This window comes from Thamnophis sirtalis, unplaced genomic scaffold, assembly GCF_051295495.1.
Source record: "Thamnophis sirtalis isolate CommonGarterSnake01/CBP01778 unplaced genomic scaffold, rThaSir2_p1.2 scaffold_12, whole genome shotgun sequence".
NCBI lineage: Eukaryota > Metazoa > Chordata > Lepidosauria > Squamata > Natricidae > Thamnophis > Thamnophis sirtalis.
The window spans coordinates 2,817,619-2,832,139 of NW_028261392.1; the positions used below are offsets into that span (position 1 = coordinate 2,817,619).

Consider the following 14,521-nt stretch of genomic DNA (forward strand, 5'->3'; position numbering starts at 1 on the left):
CTCCTCCTCCTCCTCCTCCTCCTCTTCCTCCTCCTCCTCTCTGCAAACCGCACTCCCTTCTAGTACTGATGATATTATCTAGTTGGGTAATGAAATGTCTGTGAGAAAACCAACAAGCTCAGAAAGTACCAAGAATCCCACAGTCCTCTTCCTCCTTTTCCTCTTCCTCTTTCTCCTCTTCCTCTCTGTAAGCCCAACTCTCTTCTAGCAGTGATGATGTTACCTAGTCAGGTAATGAAACGTCTTACAACCCAGCTCCAGAAACTACCAAGGATCCCACGGTCCTTCCTCCTCTCCACAAACCCCACTCCCTTCTGGCACTGATGATGTTGCCTAGTTGGGTCGTGAAATGTCTGCAAGAAAACAAGCAAGCTCAGAGATCATCAAGGACCCCCACAGTCTTCCTCTACTTCTTCCTCCTGTCCGGAAACCCCACTCCCTTCTAACACTGATGACGTTCCCTAGTTGGGTCGTGAGATGTCAGCAAGAAAGCGACCAAGCTCACACAGTTCTCTTCCGACTTATTTGTTTACTTCTTTCACGTTGCAGGTTGATTCACGACAGAGAGATCACCCTTTACGATGGCACCCGATTGTTGAGGGAAGACCGATACCGGAAGCTGCTGCAAGAACTTCAAATCTCAGAGGAAGAACTTCAAGAAAGGTTAAACCCCCCAGTCTTTATTACAGTTAATTGCATTTTTTTCTTTTTTCCCCTTTTTTATTTTAAATACAAATGAAACAGACTTAGTACATATACATCTCACTACACAAAAAAGGAAAAAGAAATACAAATATTACAATAGTAGGTGGGTGGGTGGGTGGGTGGGTGGGTGGGTGGATGGATGGATGGATGGAAGGTAGGTAGTTAGGTAGGTAGGTAGGTAGGTAGGTAGGTAGGTAGGTAGGTAGACAGACAGACAGACAGACAGACAGACAATGATAGATAGATAGACAGACAGATCGATAGATAGATGATAGATAGATGATAGATAGATAGATAGATAGATAGATAGATAGATAGATAGATAGATAGATAGATAGATAGATAGATGATGGATGATGGATAGATAGATAGATATAGATGGATGATAGGTAGGTAGGTAGGTAGGTAGATGGATGGATGGATGGATGGATGGATGGATGGATGGATGGATGGATGGATGGATAGATAGATAGATGATAGATAGATAGATAGATAGATAGATAGATAGATAGATAGATAGATAGATAGATAGATAGATAGATGGATGATGGATGATGGATGATGGATGGATGGATGGATGGATAGATAGATAGATAGATAGATAGATTGATAGATAGATAGATGATGGATAGATAGATGATAGATAGATAGATAGATAGATAGATAGATAGATAGATAGATAGATAGATGATGGATAGATAGATGATAGATAGATAGATAGATAGATAGATAGATAGATAGATAGATAGATAGATGATAGACAGACAGACAGACAGAAGTAGGTAGGTAGGTAGGTAGAGAGAGAGAGAGAGAGAGAGAGGATAGATAGATAGATAGATAGATAGATGGATGGATGGATGGATGGATGGATGGATGGATGGATGGATGGATGGATTTAATAAAATGACGCATCATGTGCTTCCCTTCTGCCTGTTGACAGCTGCCTCGTCATTTGTTTGCATTTCTCATGTTCCTTTCAGATCTTTCTCTGTCCGTGTTTATCAGTAGAGGATGAGCTTTGGAGGCTAAAAATAACCCCTTTGAACTTCAAAGCTTTGATCTGCAGGAGCCTTTTGAAGAGACAGCTGACCCTTCGGCAGTTTTGTTTGGGTTTTCCAACAGGAAAAAAAAAGGGACTCACTGCGGGACAATTTGTTCACGTTATTCCTGCAGGCCAGAACTGGACTCAACCTTTTGCCCCGGAATACACAACTCCCTCGGGAGAACTGACAGAGGCTTCGGGATAACTTTATCCTCAGTAATCGGCATGCATTAAAATGAAATGGGTGGGTTTAGGGGTGGGTGGGTGGGTAGGTGGGTGGGTAGGAAGGAAGGAAGGAAGGAAGGAAGGAAGGAAGGAAGGAAGGAAGGAAGGTAGGTAGGTAGGTAGGTAGATAGATAGATAGATACATGGATGATAGGCAGGCAGAGAGACAGGTATGGATGGATGGATGTGGATGAATGGATTTATAGATAGACAGACAGACAGACAAGAGATAGATTAGATAGATGATAGATAGATAGACAGACAGACAGACAGATAGATGATAGGATAGATAAGATAGATGGATGGATGGATGGATGATAGGCAGGCAGAGAGACAGGGATGGATGGATGTGGATGAATGGATTTATAGATAGAGTGACAGACAGACAAGAGATAGATTAAATAGATGATAGACAGATAGATGGATGGGATGGATGGATAGATAGATATGAGATAGAGATGATAAATTGAGAGAAATAGATGACAGATGATAGATAGAGATAGATAGATAGATAGATAGATAGATAGATAGATAGATAGATAGATGATAGATAGGATAAGATAAGATATATACCATGTTTCCCTGAAAATAAGCCCTCCCCGAAAATATTTGAACACATGTGCAGCCAGTCCTTGCCATTTCCTGGGGGGTGGAAGAGAGGAGGGAACATGCCCCATGCGTCCCACATGCAACTGCCATCCACGTGGAACAGCCTCGCGGAACAGCTCCCCGCAAATCCTAGCTCCCGTGCCCCTTCTCTTAGTGGCAGCCGCAAAAAGAGCGATGCCAGGGCTGGCAAGGTGCCAGGGCTGGCAAGAGTGTGCCAGAAACAGAGACAGACCTTCTGGCCCTCTTTGGATCAGCTGATCTGCGGGCCTCCCGCACCTGTACTTCAAAACAGGAAGAAACAGGGAGTCTTCTGTTAACGATGGTTTCGATTTAATCCAAGCTTATGATTACTAGGCTGTTGTTGGAGTCATCTTGAATAAATGGGTCATCTCTGCTTACTGCTCTGGCTTACTCCAATTACTTAAGCCTAATTAATTGTGATCTGTGGCAAAGGGAATTAGTCGACCGGAGTGAAAGGCAGTTTTAAGAGCGATTACAGGGATAGGTAAGGCTTTGATTCAGATTTATGACCGTTAATGCCTGGCTAGGTTAATCAGCTCAGGCTACTGAATTGTGTGAAACAAATATGCCATTTATTTGGGGATCAAGTCGTGAACGCTTAGAACAATTACTCAGTGGTGCAACTTGCCTCCTGAAGTTTTGAATGCTCTTAACACTGGAAGTTTTCAAGAAGAGATTGGACAACCGTTTGTATGAAATGGTTTAGGATTTCCTGCCTGAGCTGCGGGTTGGACTAGAAGACCTCCAAAGACCCTTCCCACAGAAACGCAGAAGTAGAACCTATGTAGAAAAAAAAGGCAGAGCTTGGAGTTGGAGTCAAGAGAGGAACTAGCTTGGAATCATTACGTTGTCGCAAACAGTCCAAGTCCAACCTCCTCTTGAATTCTGTGCAGGGGGGGTTGTGCGCGGGCGTGCCCACACCCATAATGTTATGCATGCAATGGACCCGTTTTCCGCCCTCCCCAAGCTCCAGAGGCTTTCTAGGAGTCTGGGGAGGGCTGAAAACACCCTCCCCTGCCCCCCCACCCCCGGAGGCTTCCCTGAAGGCTCCGGAGGGTGAAAAACGGCCCTATGGGCAACTTGGAAGTTCAGGAATGGACTTCTAGTTTGCCCATAGGGCCGTTTTTCACTTCCAGGTTGCCCGTTGGGCCGTTTTCCGCCCTCCGGAACCTTCAGGAGGCTTCCCCGAAGACTCCGGAGCGCAAAAAATGGCTCAACGCGCAAACCGGAAGGCAGTTCCCGAACTTCCGGTTTGTGCGTTGGGCCGTTTTTTTGCACTCCGGAAGCTTCAGGGAAGTCTCCAGAGGGCAAAAAACGGCCAAAAAAAGAAGGCCGGACATCATCTGCACATGCACGCTGGAGCTAACAGTGCAACGCCTCATATGCCCTAAAAAATGGCTCCGTGTGCCACCTGTGACGCACATGGCATATGTTCGTAACTTATAAAGCCCTTCATGGTATTGGATCTGGGTACTTGAGAGACCGCCTGCTGCCAATTACCTCCCACAGACCCATTAGATCACACAGGGTCGGCCTCCTCCGGGTTCCGTCTACCAGCCAATGCCACCTGGCTATTACCCGGGGGAGGGCCTTCTCTGTGGCAGCTCCGGCCCTCTGGAACGAACTCCCCGCAGGGATTCGGACCCTCACCTCTCTCCAGGCCTTCCGAAAAGCCGTCAAAACCTGGCTTTGCCGGCAGGCCTGGGGGTGATGAGTTCCCTTCCCCTCTCGACATATATGGTTGTGCGACTGTTGTCTACTTTTATTATTTGTATTTTGTCTTTTATGTTCCCCCTTTTTTTTTCCCCCTTGAATTGTTTGCCGCCCTGAGTCCTCCCGGAGAAGGGCGGCATACAAATAATAAAATACAAATACAAATCCCGGGTCTAGATTAATTAGAACTTAGCGTGTATCCTTTGCGCGAACATCTTGCTTTTTAAACGTTCAGCTGCCCTTCAGTTCCTTGCGAGGCGAAACAACTAAACTGTTTGTCCTTTTGTTCTTTTAACTTCTTCTCTCCTAGGGCTATTTTCCCCATCCACCCCTCCTTCAGAGTAATCGCGCTGGCAGAACCGCCTACAGTCGGAAGTACGACTCAGCAGTGGTTGGGCCCAGAGCTCTTGACGCTCTTCCTCTTCCATTACATGAAGCCGCTGAGCAAGAATGAGGAAATTAAAGTTATTCAAGAGATGGTAAGTTGTGGTGTGTTCTATTTTACAGATTCTTTTTCTGGCCGGTGACGGTGATTGCAATTTTTTTTTTTTTTTAATCTTTGCTTCTTTCAAATTTCCCCCTTAGCAACGTAAATCTCGGGCGCCAATGTAAGTCGTAAGTTGGAGGAGGAGTTCCATTAAGTTAGCGTTATTTCTTCCAGGCTCCGAATGTGGCCCGTGCGTCAGCGGAGAAGCTGCTGAAGTTAACGCACAAGCTTCGTGACACCAACGATCCCACCGTGAGTTTAATGTCCCTAAAAACACACACACACACATACGCACACACCGTTGGCGGAGTCGTCAAGAATTTTGCAGAATCTCAGGAAGTGATTTTATGTCGAGCGCCTGAGAAGACGGCTCTACAACCTTGGCCACTTTTAAGACTCCCAGAACTCTGTTGAAGCCCACAACTCTTAAAAGTTGCCACGGTTGGAGACCTCTGCCTTAGAGGAGTTTTATATTTAACACATATTAACATTTATGTGGGGGGACGCGGTGAGTTAGGGGCTAAGACGCTGGGCTTGTCGATCAGAAAGGTCGGCGGTTCAAATCCCTAGCGCCGCGTAAGGGAGTGAGCTCCCGTGACTTGTCCCAGCTTCTGCCAACCTAGCGGTTCGAAAGCAAGTAAGAAACGCAAGTAGAAAAATAGGAACCACCTTTGGTGGGAAGGGGACAGCGTTCCGTGCGCCTTCGGTGTTTAATCACGCCGGCCACGTGACCACGGAGACGTCTTCGGACAGCGCTGGCTCTTCGGCTTTGAAACGGAGATGCTGTGAAATGAGATGGTCAGCCTTGGATTCATTCTAAAAAAACTTTTTTCCAATGTCTCTAACTTTTATTTTAAAAAACGGGCCATTTTTTGCTGGTTTTTGCCCTCACCCCCCCCCCCCAAGCCCCTAGAAGCATTCTACAAGCCTCCCAAAGACTATGCATGCCCTATTTTTTGCAAAAAATAGACGGGTTTTCTGCTTGTTTTTGCCCCCAGCCCCAGGGTGCACTCTGCATGCCCCATTTTTCACAAAAAATGAGGCATGCAGAGGGTTTGAGAGATCTGCAGAGTGCAAAAACTTTTTTAAAAAATTTATCTCTTCACAATCTTGGTGGGTCTTTTTTTTCTTTATTTTATTTTATCAATTTCATATATACATTCACAATTATATGATCTCATAACTGTTATTAATAATATGTATTTATAACAATTTTTCCCTACAGTTGACAATATACTTGAAGATTGCTTTTCTTAACATCCCATAGATCCATCTTATCTTACAACGGTCCTACTTCTTCTTCCCTCCCTCCCTCTTTCCTTCCCTCGTTTCTTCTCTCCTACTCCCCTTCCTTCCCTCCTTCCTTCCCTCGTTCCTTCCCCTTCCCTCCTTCTCTCCTTCCTTCCCTCCTTCCTTCCTTCCTTCCCTCCTTTCTTTTCTCCTTCTCTCCTTCCTTTCCCCTTGGTGGGTCTTATACTCTGAAAAATATGGTAATTTGGTTGTACAAGGTGCAATGACAATAAAGTCAACTAAACTAAATGTTTCCTGGGAGGCAGTGTGAAAAGTAGGCCTCCTCGGGAGAGTTTTCTTAAAATGGCAAATTGTCCAGAGGCTATCACATCGAAATGAGTCACTTTTCAGCCTGGGAGGAGAGATGGTTCTTGACAGATGAACAGTGACAACCATCCATAGGGGGGAAAAATGATAAAAATCTTTGGCTCGGTGCTGCCAGTTGAATTCAGGCATTAGATACTGAAGGGGGAGGGGGGAATAAGACTCACAAGTTTCCAGATATGTGCTGATCCACCAATGCAGTTGTGAACTCATTCAGGAGGCCAATGGCTCTTCCCATTAGACACGATTTCAGCCCTAGCGTCGAATCTTCCTGTCGGAGACAAACTGGATTGAATTTCTTTGAGCCAGATTTACAGGTTGGAAAATGTCTAGCAGAGACGGATTAGGGGTGACATGATAGCAGTGCTCCAACATTTGAGGGGCTGCCACAAAAAAAAAAGAGGAAGTCAAGCTATTCTCCAGAGCACCTGAAGGCAAGGCAAGAAGCTAAACTAATCCAGGAGAGAAACACCCCGGAACTTAGGAGAAATTTCCTGACAGTGAGAAAAATTAACCAGTGGGACAGAAGTTGCCTCCAGAAGTTGTGAATGCTGCAACACTCTTTTAAGAAGAGACTAGACAACCATTTGTCTGAAATGGGACAGGGTCTCCTGCTTGAGCCGGGAGGTGGACTAGAAAACCTCCAAGGTCCCTTCCAACTCTTGCTATTCTATTCTATTTTATTCTATTCTTAGCAGGGGGCTGGAGTAGAAGATCTCCAAGGTCCCTTCCAGATTCGATTCTATTCTATTTTATTTCATCTGCTATTCTATTTTATTCTATTCTATTCTTATCAGGGGGCTGGAGTAGAAGGTCTCCAAGGTCCCTTCTAGATTCTATTGTATTGTATTGTATTCTATTTTATTCCATCTAGAATTCTATTCTATTCCATCTAGAATTCTATTCTATTCCATCTAGAATTCTATTCTATTCCATCTAGAATTCTATTCTATTCCATCTAGAATTCTATTCTATTCCATCTAGAATTCTATTCTATTCCATCTAGAATTCTATTCTATTCCATCTAGAATTCTATTCTATTCCATCTAGAATTCTATTCTATTCCATCTAGAATTCTATTCTATTCCATTCTATTTCACTTTCTATTCTGTTCTTTTCTATTTCTATTCTAATTCTGCATCCTATTCTATCCTGTCCTATCCTATCCTATCTTATCCTATGCTATACTATATTTTGCTATGCTATACTAATGCTATGCTATGCTATCATCAGGGCTGTCCAGTCTTAGCAACTTTAAGACCTGCAGACTTCACTGGCCAGAATTCCCCAGCCAGCATTGGGGTCAAAGTCCACAAGTCTTAAAATTGCCAAGGTTGGACATTCCTGGTTTTTGTTAATGGCCTTGGTATTTTTGTGCAGTGTTTTGTTTTCATTACTGTCTTAAGTGGAGACAAAAGTCAGCGGAGAACAAATTCAGGAAATGTTCCTGTCTTGGTGGAAGGATTGGTTTTCCTACCATTCACATAATCATAATAGCTAATTAACACTGGAACAAAGGTGCTTTTTCCAAAACTTTCTCGTTTCCCCCCCCCCTCTTGAAAGCGTTTTGCTTCTCATCCAAGAAGCCTCTTCAGTTCAAAAGAAGAAGCTTCGTGGATGAGAAGTGAAATGTTTTAATGGATTTTTCTTTTAAAGTCCAGTTGCTTTTTGGAAAAGCGCTTTTGGGACAACCATTTTATCCAAAATGCTTTAACCTTTTCACCTGGAAGATTGAGAATCTCCATAAACACAGATTGGAGTTTAGGGGTGGCATGATAGCCGCCACCAGAGCATTGCTATTTCCTAGCAAAGTTTCCAATTTAGGTTGATATTTGAGGGAGAAGGCAAAATTGCAGCGAAATTCGCTTTATTCCTTTTTAGTTTCCAGCATGTTCCATCTGTCTGGCAATGCTAGACAGCTTAATAAAACATTAATCTCAGCAAGCTGGATTTACCCTCAAAATATTTGAACATGCTGGGCCAGTGCAAGTTTAACCCTTCAGCTGTTAAAGCCACAGATAACGGCTCTGATCGTGTTTTTTTTTTTTTTTACAAAAATGACAATTTAGCTTAGTTGGGGGAGAACGGCTCTTGGTTTCCCCAACAGTAATGAAGCTCTGCATAAATAAATTCTTTATTTTTTGCCTCTCCAAATTTTTGTCAGTTTATAATGTAAAATACAAAGGGACAAAAACAAATAATAGGAAAAATAAGGGAGGAGAAAGGGAGTGTAGAAAAGAAGGGAAGAAGAAAGAAAAGGAGACTTTTAATTCCGCAGAGTAAGATTGTAACATCCAACCTGAAGTTTTTACTTTTACATAACTACAAAAAGGTAGTCCTCGACGTAACAACGGTTCACTTAGTGACCATTGAAAGTTGCAACCGCACTGGGGGAAAAAAGGTGACTCACGACCATTTTTCACACTTATGACCTTGGTAGCATTCCCCGTGGTCAAAATTTGGACGCTTGGCAAGTGCTTCACACTTACGACCTTTGAGGTATCCCGAGGTCACGTGATTCCCCTTTTGCGACCTTCTGCAAAGCAGAGTCATCGAAGCCCCAAATTTCTGTGGTTCAGGGAGGCGTCCATTGAGTTTTGTCCCATGTTACCACATTTCTTGCCACCGTTGCTAAGTGAATCCCGGCCCTCGATATGTCAGCCACGTAGTTTTTAAGTGAACCTGGCCTTCTCTGTTTGATGTTTGCTTTCCCGGAGGTTGCAAAGGGGGGAATTGTGTGACCGTGGGACACAGCGACAACCACAAGTGTAAACCTGTTGCCAAAAGCCCGAATTTTGATCCCATAATCCTGGGGTTGATACCATGGTCGTCAGCGTGAAAACTACTCAGAAGTCACTTTTCTTCAGTGCCGTTGTAACTTCTAATGGTCACTAAATGAACTCTTGTAAGGCAGGGACTACCTGAACTGTCTTCTTCACAATGTAGACGAGGGCAGGGGTGTCAAACTCAAGGCCCGCAGATTGAATCCACCCCGCAGGGTGCTTAGATCTGGCCCACGGGGGCCGGCCTGGAAATATCAAAGGACCGGCCCGTGGTGCCTCCGTCGGCCAAAATGGGACACGGAGGGGCCTGCATGCTTCCCCCGCAGCCCGTTTTGGGCCAGCAGAGTGCTGCAGGAGGCTGTGGAGGCTGAAAACGGGCCGCCGGGGGGTGGGGGAGGGGGTTCGGCCAATTAGATAGTAACTCAGCTGGACACATGACCGTACCGGTTCCATCCTCGGCCGCTCCATCTTGATTTTCTGTTCTGCACATGCGCGGAACAATCTGAAAGAAATGCAGTTCCTCCCCCCTTTTTTTAAATGCGCGCATGCGCACTGTTTTAAGTACAAATGTGCACGTGCACACAAGCAAAAATTTTCGGTTGCCGAATCGGTAATAATGGCAGCAGGACCGCCTCCTGCCGTGTGCCCCCACCACCGCCACCCCGTTTTGGCCGGCAAGGTGCTGCAGGAGGGGGGTCTGTCCTGTCTCCCCCCGAGGACCGAACCGGCAGTACCAGCAGCTGGAGGAGAACTACAATGCTGATCCGGCTCACAAAGAAATCCAGTTTGACACCCCTGCACAAAACCAGACTCAGCTTTGTATTTAAGTCACCGGAGACTCTTAACAGGCCATGCCTTCAAATTGCATTTTTCCTTCCTTCGGTCCCCTCCGAAGCTGCTCCAGAGGTTAAATACGAGCGTTGAGGGCCTTGGGGGGCACCAGACTGGGGAAGCCTTCTTCTGCCAAGCGTTGCGTGTTTCGAAAGGACCTTCTTTTCTGCTTTACCAGGGGAGATAAATTAAATTAAATGTCAGGCCTGCAGCCATCTTTTCTTTTGGATCTTTGGCCTGCCACACTTTCTATTATTCTACTATCCATTTTCTATTGTGGGAAAATGGGAAGGGGGATTGTAAAGAGTGAGATGCGATGTAGCCATAACAACATTCTTTCTAGAAAACCAAGGTCATCCTTTGTCTCTGCACCTCTGCACCTGACTGGAACTGGATGGGAGGAACCTGCCAGCACAGCAGTGGGAGATTGGACTTTGGGATGGGCTGGTGGGTGTGGGGGGAAAAGATCTTGAACTTTCAACTGGAAAAACCGGGAAGCTTTCAGATTGGGGTTTTCCCAGATGTGCCAACATGTCTCTCTTCATCAATTGGAACTTTGAGCAATACTTTGCCTTGCACTCTGATTTAATTTTGGAGGCTATTTGGAACCCTGACATTAAATTCATTTCTCGTTAACAGGCGCAGTCTCTGGCCGCCTCCTTATCCACCCGCCAGCTTTTGAGAATCTGTCGGCGTCTCTCTCACTACCCGGATGAGAGCATCCACCACGCCATCCACAAAGCTTGTCTTTCTAGGTAGATTTTTTTTTTTGAAAATATATACATATGTTTTGTAGGCATTTTTGTTTTATCTGAGACGTAAAGGAGAAATCTTTGATCAGGTTGGCTGTGAGTCCACTGATCCACCAGGATGTCGTCGGTCATCCAGGTCACGGTTGTCCCAAATACGTTTTTTTTTCAAGAGGCAACTGGACTCTCTTGGTTTTTTTCTCTTGAAGACGTTTCGTTTCTCATCCAAGAAGCTTCTTCGGTTCTGACTGAAGGGTGGAGGATGGAAAGATTTATGTTCTTCACAGTCATCTGGCCATTAGTGCTCCCTCTGAGAGTCAATAGCAATAGCAGTTAGACTTATATACCGCTTCATAGGGCTTTCAGCTCTCTCTAAACGGTTTACAGAATCAGCATATATTGCCCCCACAGTCTGGGTCCTCATTTCACCCACCTCGGAAGGATGGAAGGCTGAGTCAACCTTGAGCCGGTGAGATTAGAACCGCCGAACTGCAGATAACAGTCAGCTGAAGTGGCCTGCAGTACAGCACCCTAACCACTGCGCCACCTCGGCTCTTGTCGTTGAGGCCACTTGGACAGATGAACAGATAAACCTCCAAGTGGCCTCAATGATTCTCAGAGGGAGCACTAATGGAAATAAAAGAGGAGCGAAAGGGGAGTGGAGTTTGCAGGAGGCAATTAGTTCCCTTCATTGGTTTGTGAGTCTCCGAGACTCTTGGCCAAGTTTTATAGTCTGTGACTGTAAATCCTCCCTCGAAAGACTTTGCTGGATGTGAGTGAGCAGAATTCACAGTTAATTAATAAAAGGATTTTTTTGTAGAGACAAGGAGTTTGCTTCCGGAAGGCAGTAAGTTAAGAAAAGCCCTTAATGCCCTGATAAAATTTAGAAGTGAGAAGATCTCCATAGGATCTGGTCACCTGTAAGAAGTCTGCAGAACAGACTTTTCTCTCTCTCTCTCTTTGAAATAACCTCCACTTCCTTGTCTTGTGGTATCTAGGTTTTTACCCAATCTGGCCAAATCCGCCTTACATAAAAACCTTTTGGATGCCGAGATCGAATCACGCCCTGCTGATATCCAAGAAACGGAGGGAAGAGATTACAGCTGTAAGCTCTCGTTGTGTTTTTTTTCCCCCTTTATATTTCTGTTAAATCATATATACGTACAAACTGGGCCCCACCCTGTCCTTCTTCTACCTCTCTGAAATCTCGTTTTAACATCCAAAAAGATCCGAGGTTCCCGGAGATGTTGATTCAGAGGTGACTGGATTTAGCTCGTCGTTTGGCGCGTTGTCTTGAGTTGAATTTTGTCTTTGTATGTTCTGTTAGATGCGCTCCCTGTTGGGAGAGCGAGTGCGTTCAGAGAAGCGTTGTGAGAGTTGTGTTGGAGAACACACAAACCAGCATACAGAGACACTGCAATTTATATAGGCTTCTACTTTCGTGAAAAATAGAGGTATCCGAGTCCATCAAACAGTCCAAGTCATACACGGATAAGACAGTCAGTCATCAACGTTTTTCAGTTAAGGGATAATCCAAATAACATAGTCCAGTAATCATATAATCAGTTCAGAACTCAAAGCTTGCTAGCAGTTGCAAAACTTACAATAGCTCACGGCACTTTCTAACAGCCAGCTTCCAAAAACACTCAGATCAGATCAGCCCAGCATCTAACAAACAGAGAGAGCTAACAGTCGTTCTGGCTCCCTCTTATGGCCGATTGAGGAAACAGCAACCAATCACATTTTACAGTATGATTTAAAGAAACATGTACAGCATTGTTACATGATTTATATATTGCCAACCCAACCGTTAGAATTATATTCCTAACATGTTCAATGGAATCAGGCAACTTGGTCTTGATTGTTGGGCGATAGTTGGGTCCTTGGTGCTCTCTGAGCTTGGCTATTTTCTCACAGACCTTTCATTACCAAACTGGGTAACATCTTCAAGGCTAGAAGGGAATGAAGTTTGCAGACAGAAGGAGGAGAAGGATTGCTGGCAGGGGTGGGAGTCAAATTTTTTAGCAACCGGCTTTCATCGAGCCTCCAGGAGGGCAAAAACAGCTGGAGGCCCCTCCAGAGGCCGGAAACTGGCCCATTTCTGGAACTTCCGAGAGGCCCATTTTTCACCCTCCCAGATCTTCCGTGCAGGCCCTGCACTTACCTGGCTGCATGGAGACTCCTGGGAAAAGAGGGGAGGGGTGGGCGTGGCCAGCCAGTCGTTGCAACTACTGGTTCAGCGAAGCAGATGTAAAATTAGCAATCGGTTCACCCAAACCAGTCCAAACCAGCTGAACCCCAGCCCTGATTGTAGGATCCTTAGTTCTCTCTGAATTTAGCTGTTTTCTTATGGACATTTCGACCCACCTAGATAACATCCTTAGTGCTAGAGGGAAGGGGATTTGCAAGGAGGAGGAGGACTGTGGGTTCCTTGGTGATCTCAGAGCTTGGCGGTTTTCTTGCAGACGTTTCATTACCCAACTAGGTAACGCCCTCAGTGCTAGGAGGAAGTGGGGTTTATTGGGGAGGACGGAGTAGGCAAAGTGGAGGAGGAGGACTATGGATTCCTTGGTGATCTCTGAGCTTCGTTGTTTTCTTGCAGACGTTTCATTACCCAAACTAGGTAACGCTGGGCTGCACAAAAATATAATAAATCGAATTTTAAAGAACAAACGAAATAGAGAAGTGGCTTCCCCTGTCAATGTGGGTGTGACAGATGTTCTATTTTTACTTGGGAATCCTTGGAGCCGTCTGTCTTCAAGTGTCCTTGGGTTTTTGACACCTGCCACATACAGTAATGTTTTAGTGTCAAATTTAGCTATGCGATGTGGGCTGCGCAGAATTCGGTGGGTGCCTAGTTAGGAGGTAAATACCTTCAATAAATGAATAATTATGCCCAGTTTGATCAGCTGTAAGCAGGAGCAGATTGCCAGAATCAGGGCTTTTTAACCATCATTTCATTGCTGCTTTAAGCGGTTCACCCACAAATGCGCGAACGACAAAAGCGCGCCTGACTAAACCGCGGTGACAAAACCGCGAGTTCTAAAGCGCGCCGACGAATGAGCACTGAAGCGCGCCGACAACAGCGCGCCGACAGAAGCGCGCTGTAACCCTAAACCTAACCCTAAACCTACTCCTAGTCCTAAACCTAAACCTAAACCTAACCCTTACCTTAACTTAAATCGCGCTTCTGTCAGCGCGCTGTTGTCGGCGCGCTGTTGTCGGCGCGCTGATGACAGCACGGTTTTAGCACCGCGGTTTTGTCCGCGCGCTTCTGTCACGCGCGCATTTGTCGCGTCACGGCTTTAAGCACAAGCTGAGCCAAGCTAATCTTTAACAGATATTTAGCCCGGCTGCTTGTAAAATCTGCAACACCCACATTATGTTACCATAAAAAAAACACCGCACTGTGATAATTACTTGGTCCTGTTTTTTACTCGTTTGTTTATTTCTACCTTGGGGAAAATGTGTTAAAACAATTTAGGGAAATGTTTTAGCAGGAAGTTCTGTTGAATGGAAATGCATACATTTTTTTTTTTAAAAAAAATCACCTTCTATTGTCAAGGCTTAATGTTTATAATATATGATGGTTACATTTTCTGAATTGTTCCACTGAGGATCTACCTCCCGTGCAAGAGCTAATGATAGATAATTTGCCTGTCCATCAAATTGGGAGCAGTAATAATACAGGTTATTATAGGTGGCTCAATGGCTAAGACATTGAGCTTGTCGATCAGAAAGG

General features: G+C 45.0%; 1 protein-coding gene across 1 annotated transcript in view; it reads left to right on the top strand.

Annotated features, from left to right (window-relative positions):
- Positions 1–14,521, top strand: part of VWA8 (von Willebrand factor A domain containing 8) — an 89,579-nt gene that overhangs the window by 18,723 nt on the left and 56,335 nt on the right. Inside the window, 5 exon segments of the mRNA XM_087726748.1 lie at positions 550–663; positions 4,626–4,794; positions 4,977–5,054; positions 10,670–10,785; positions 11,778–11,884. Coding sequence (XP_087582874.1) covers positions 550–663; positions 4,626–4,794; positions 4,977–5,054; positions 10,670–10,785; positions 11,778–11,884 — 584 coding nt within the window.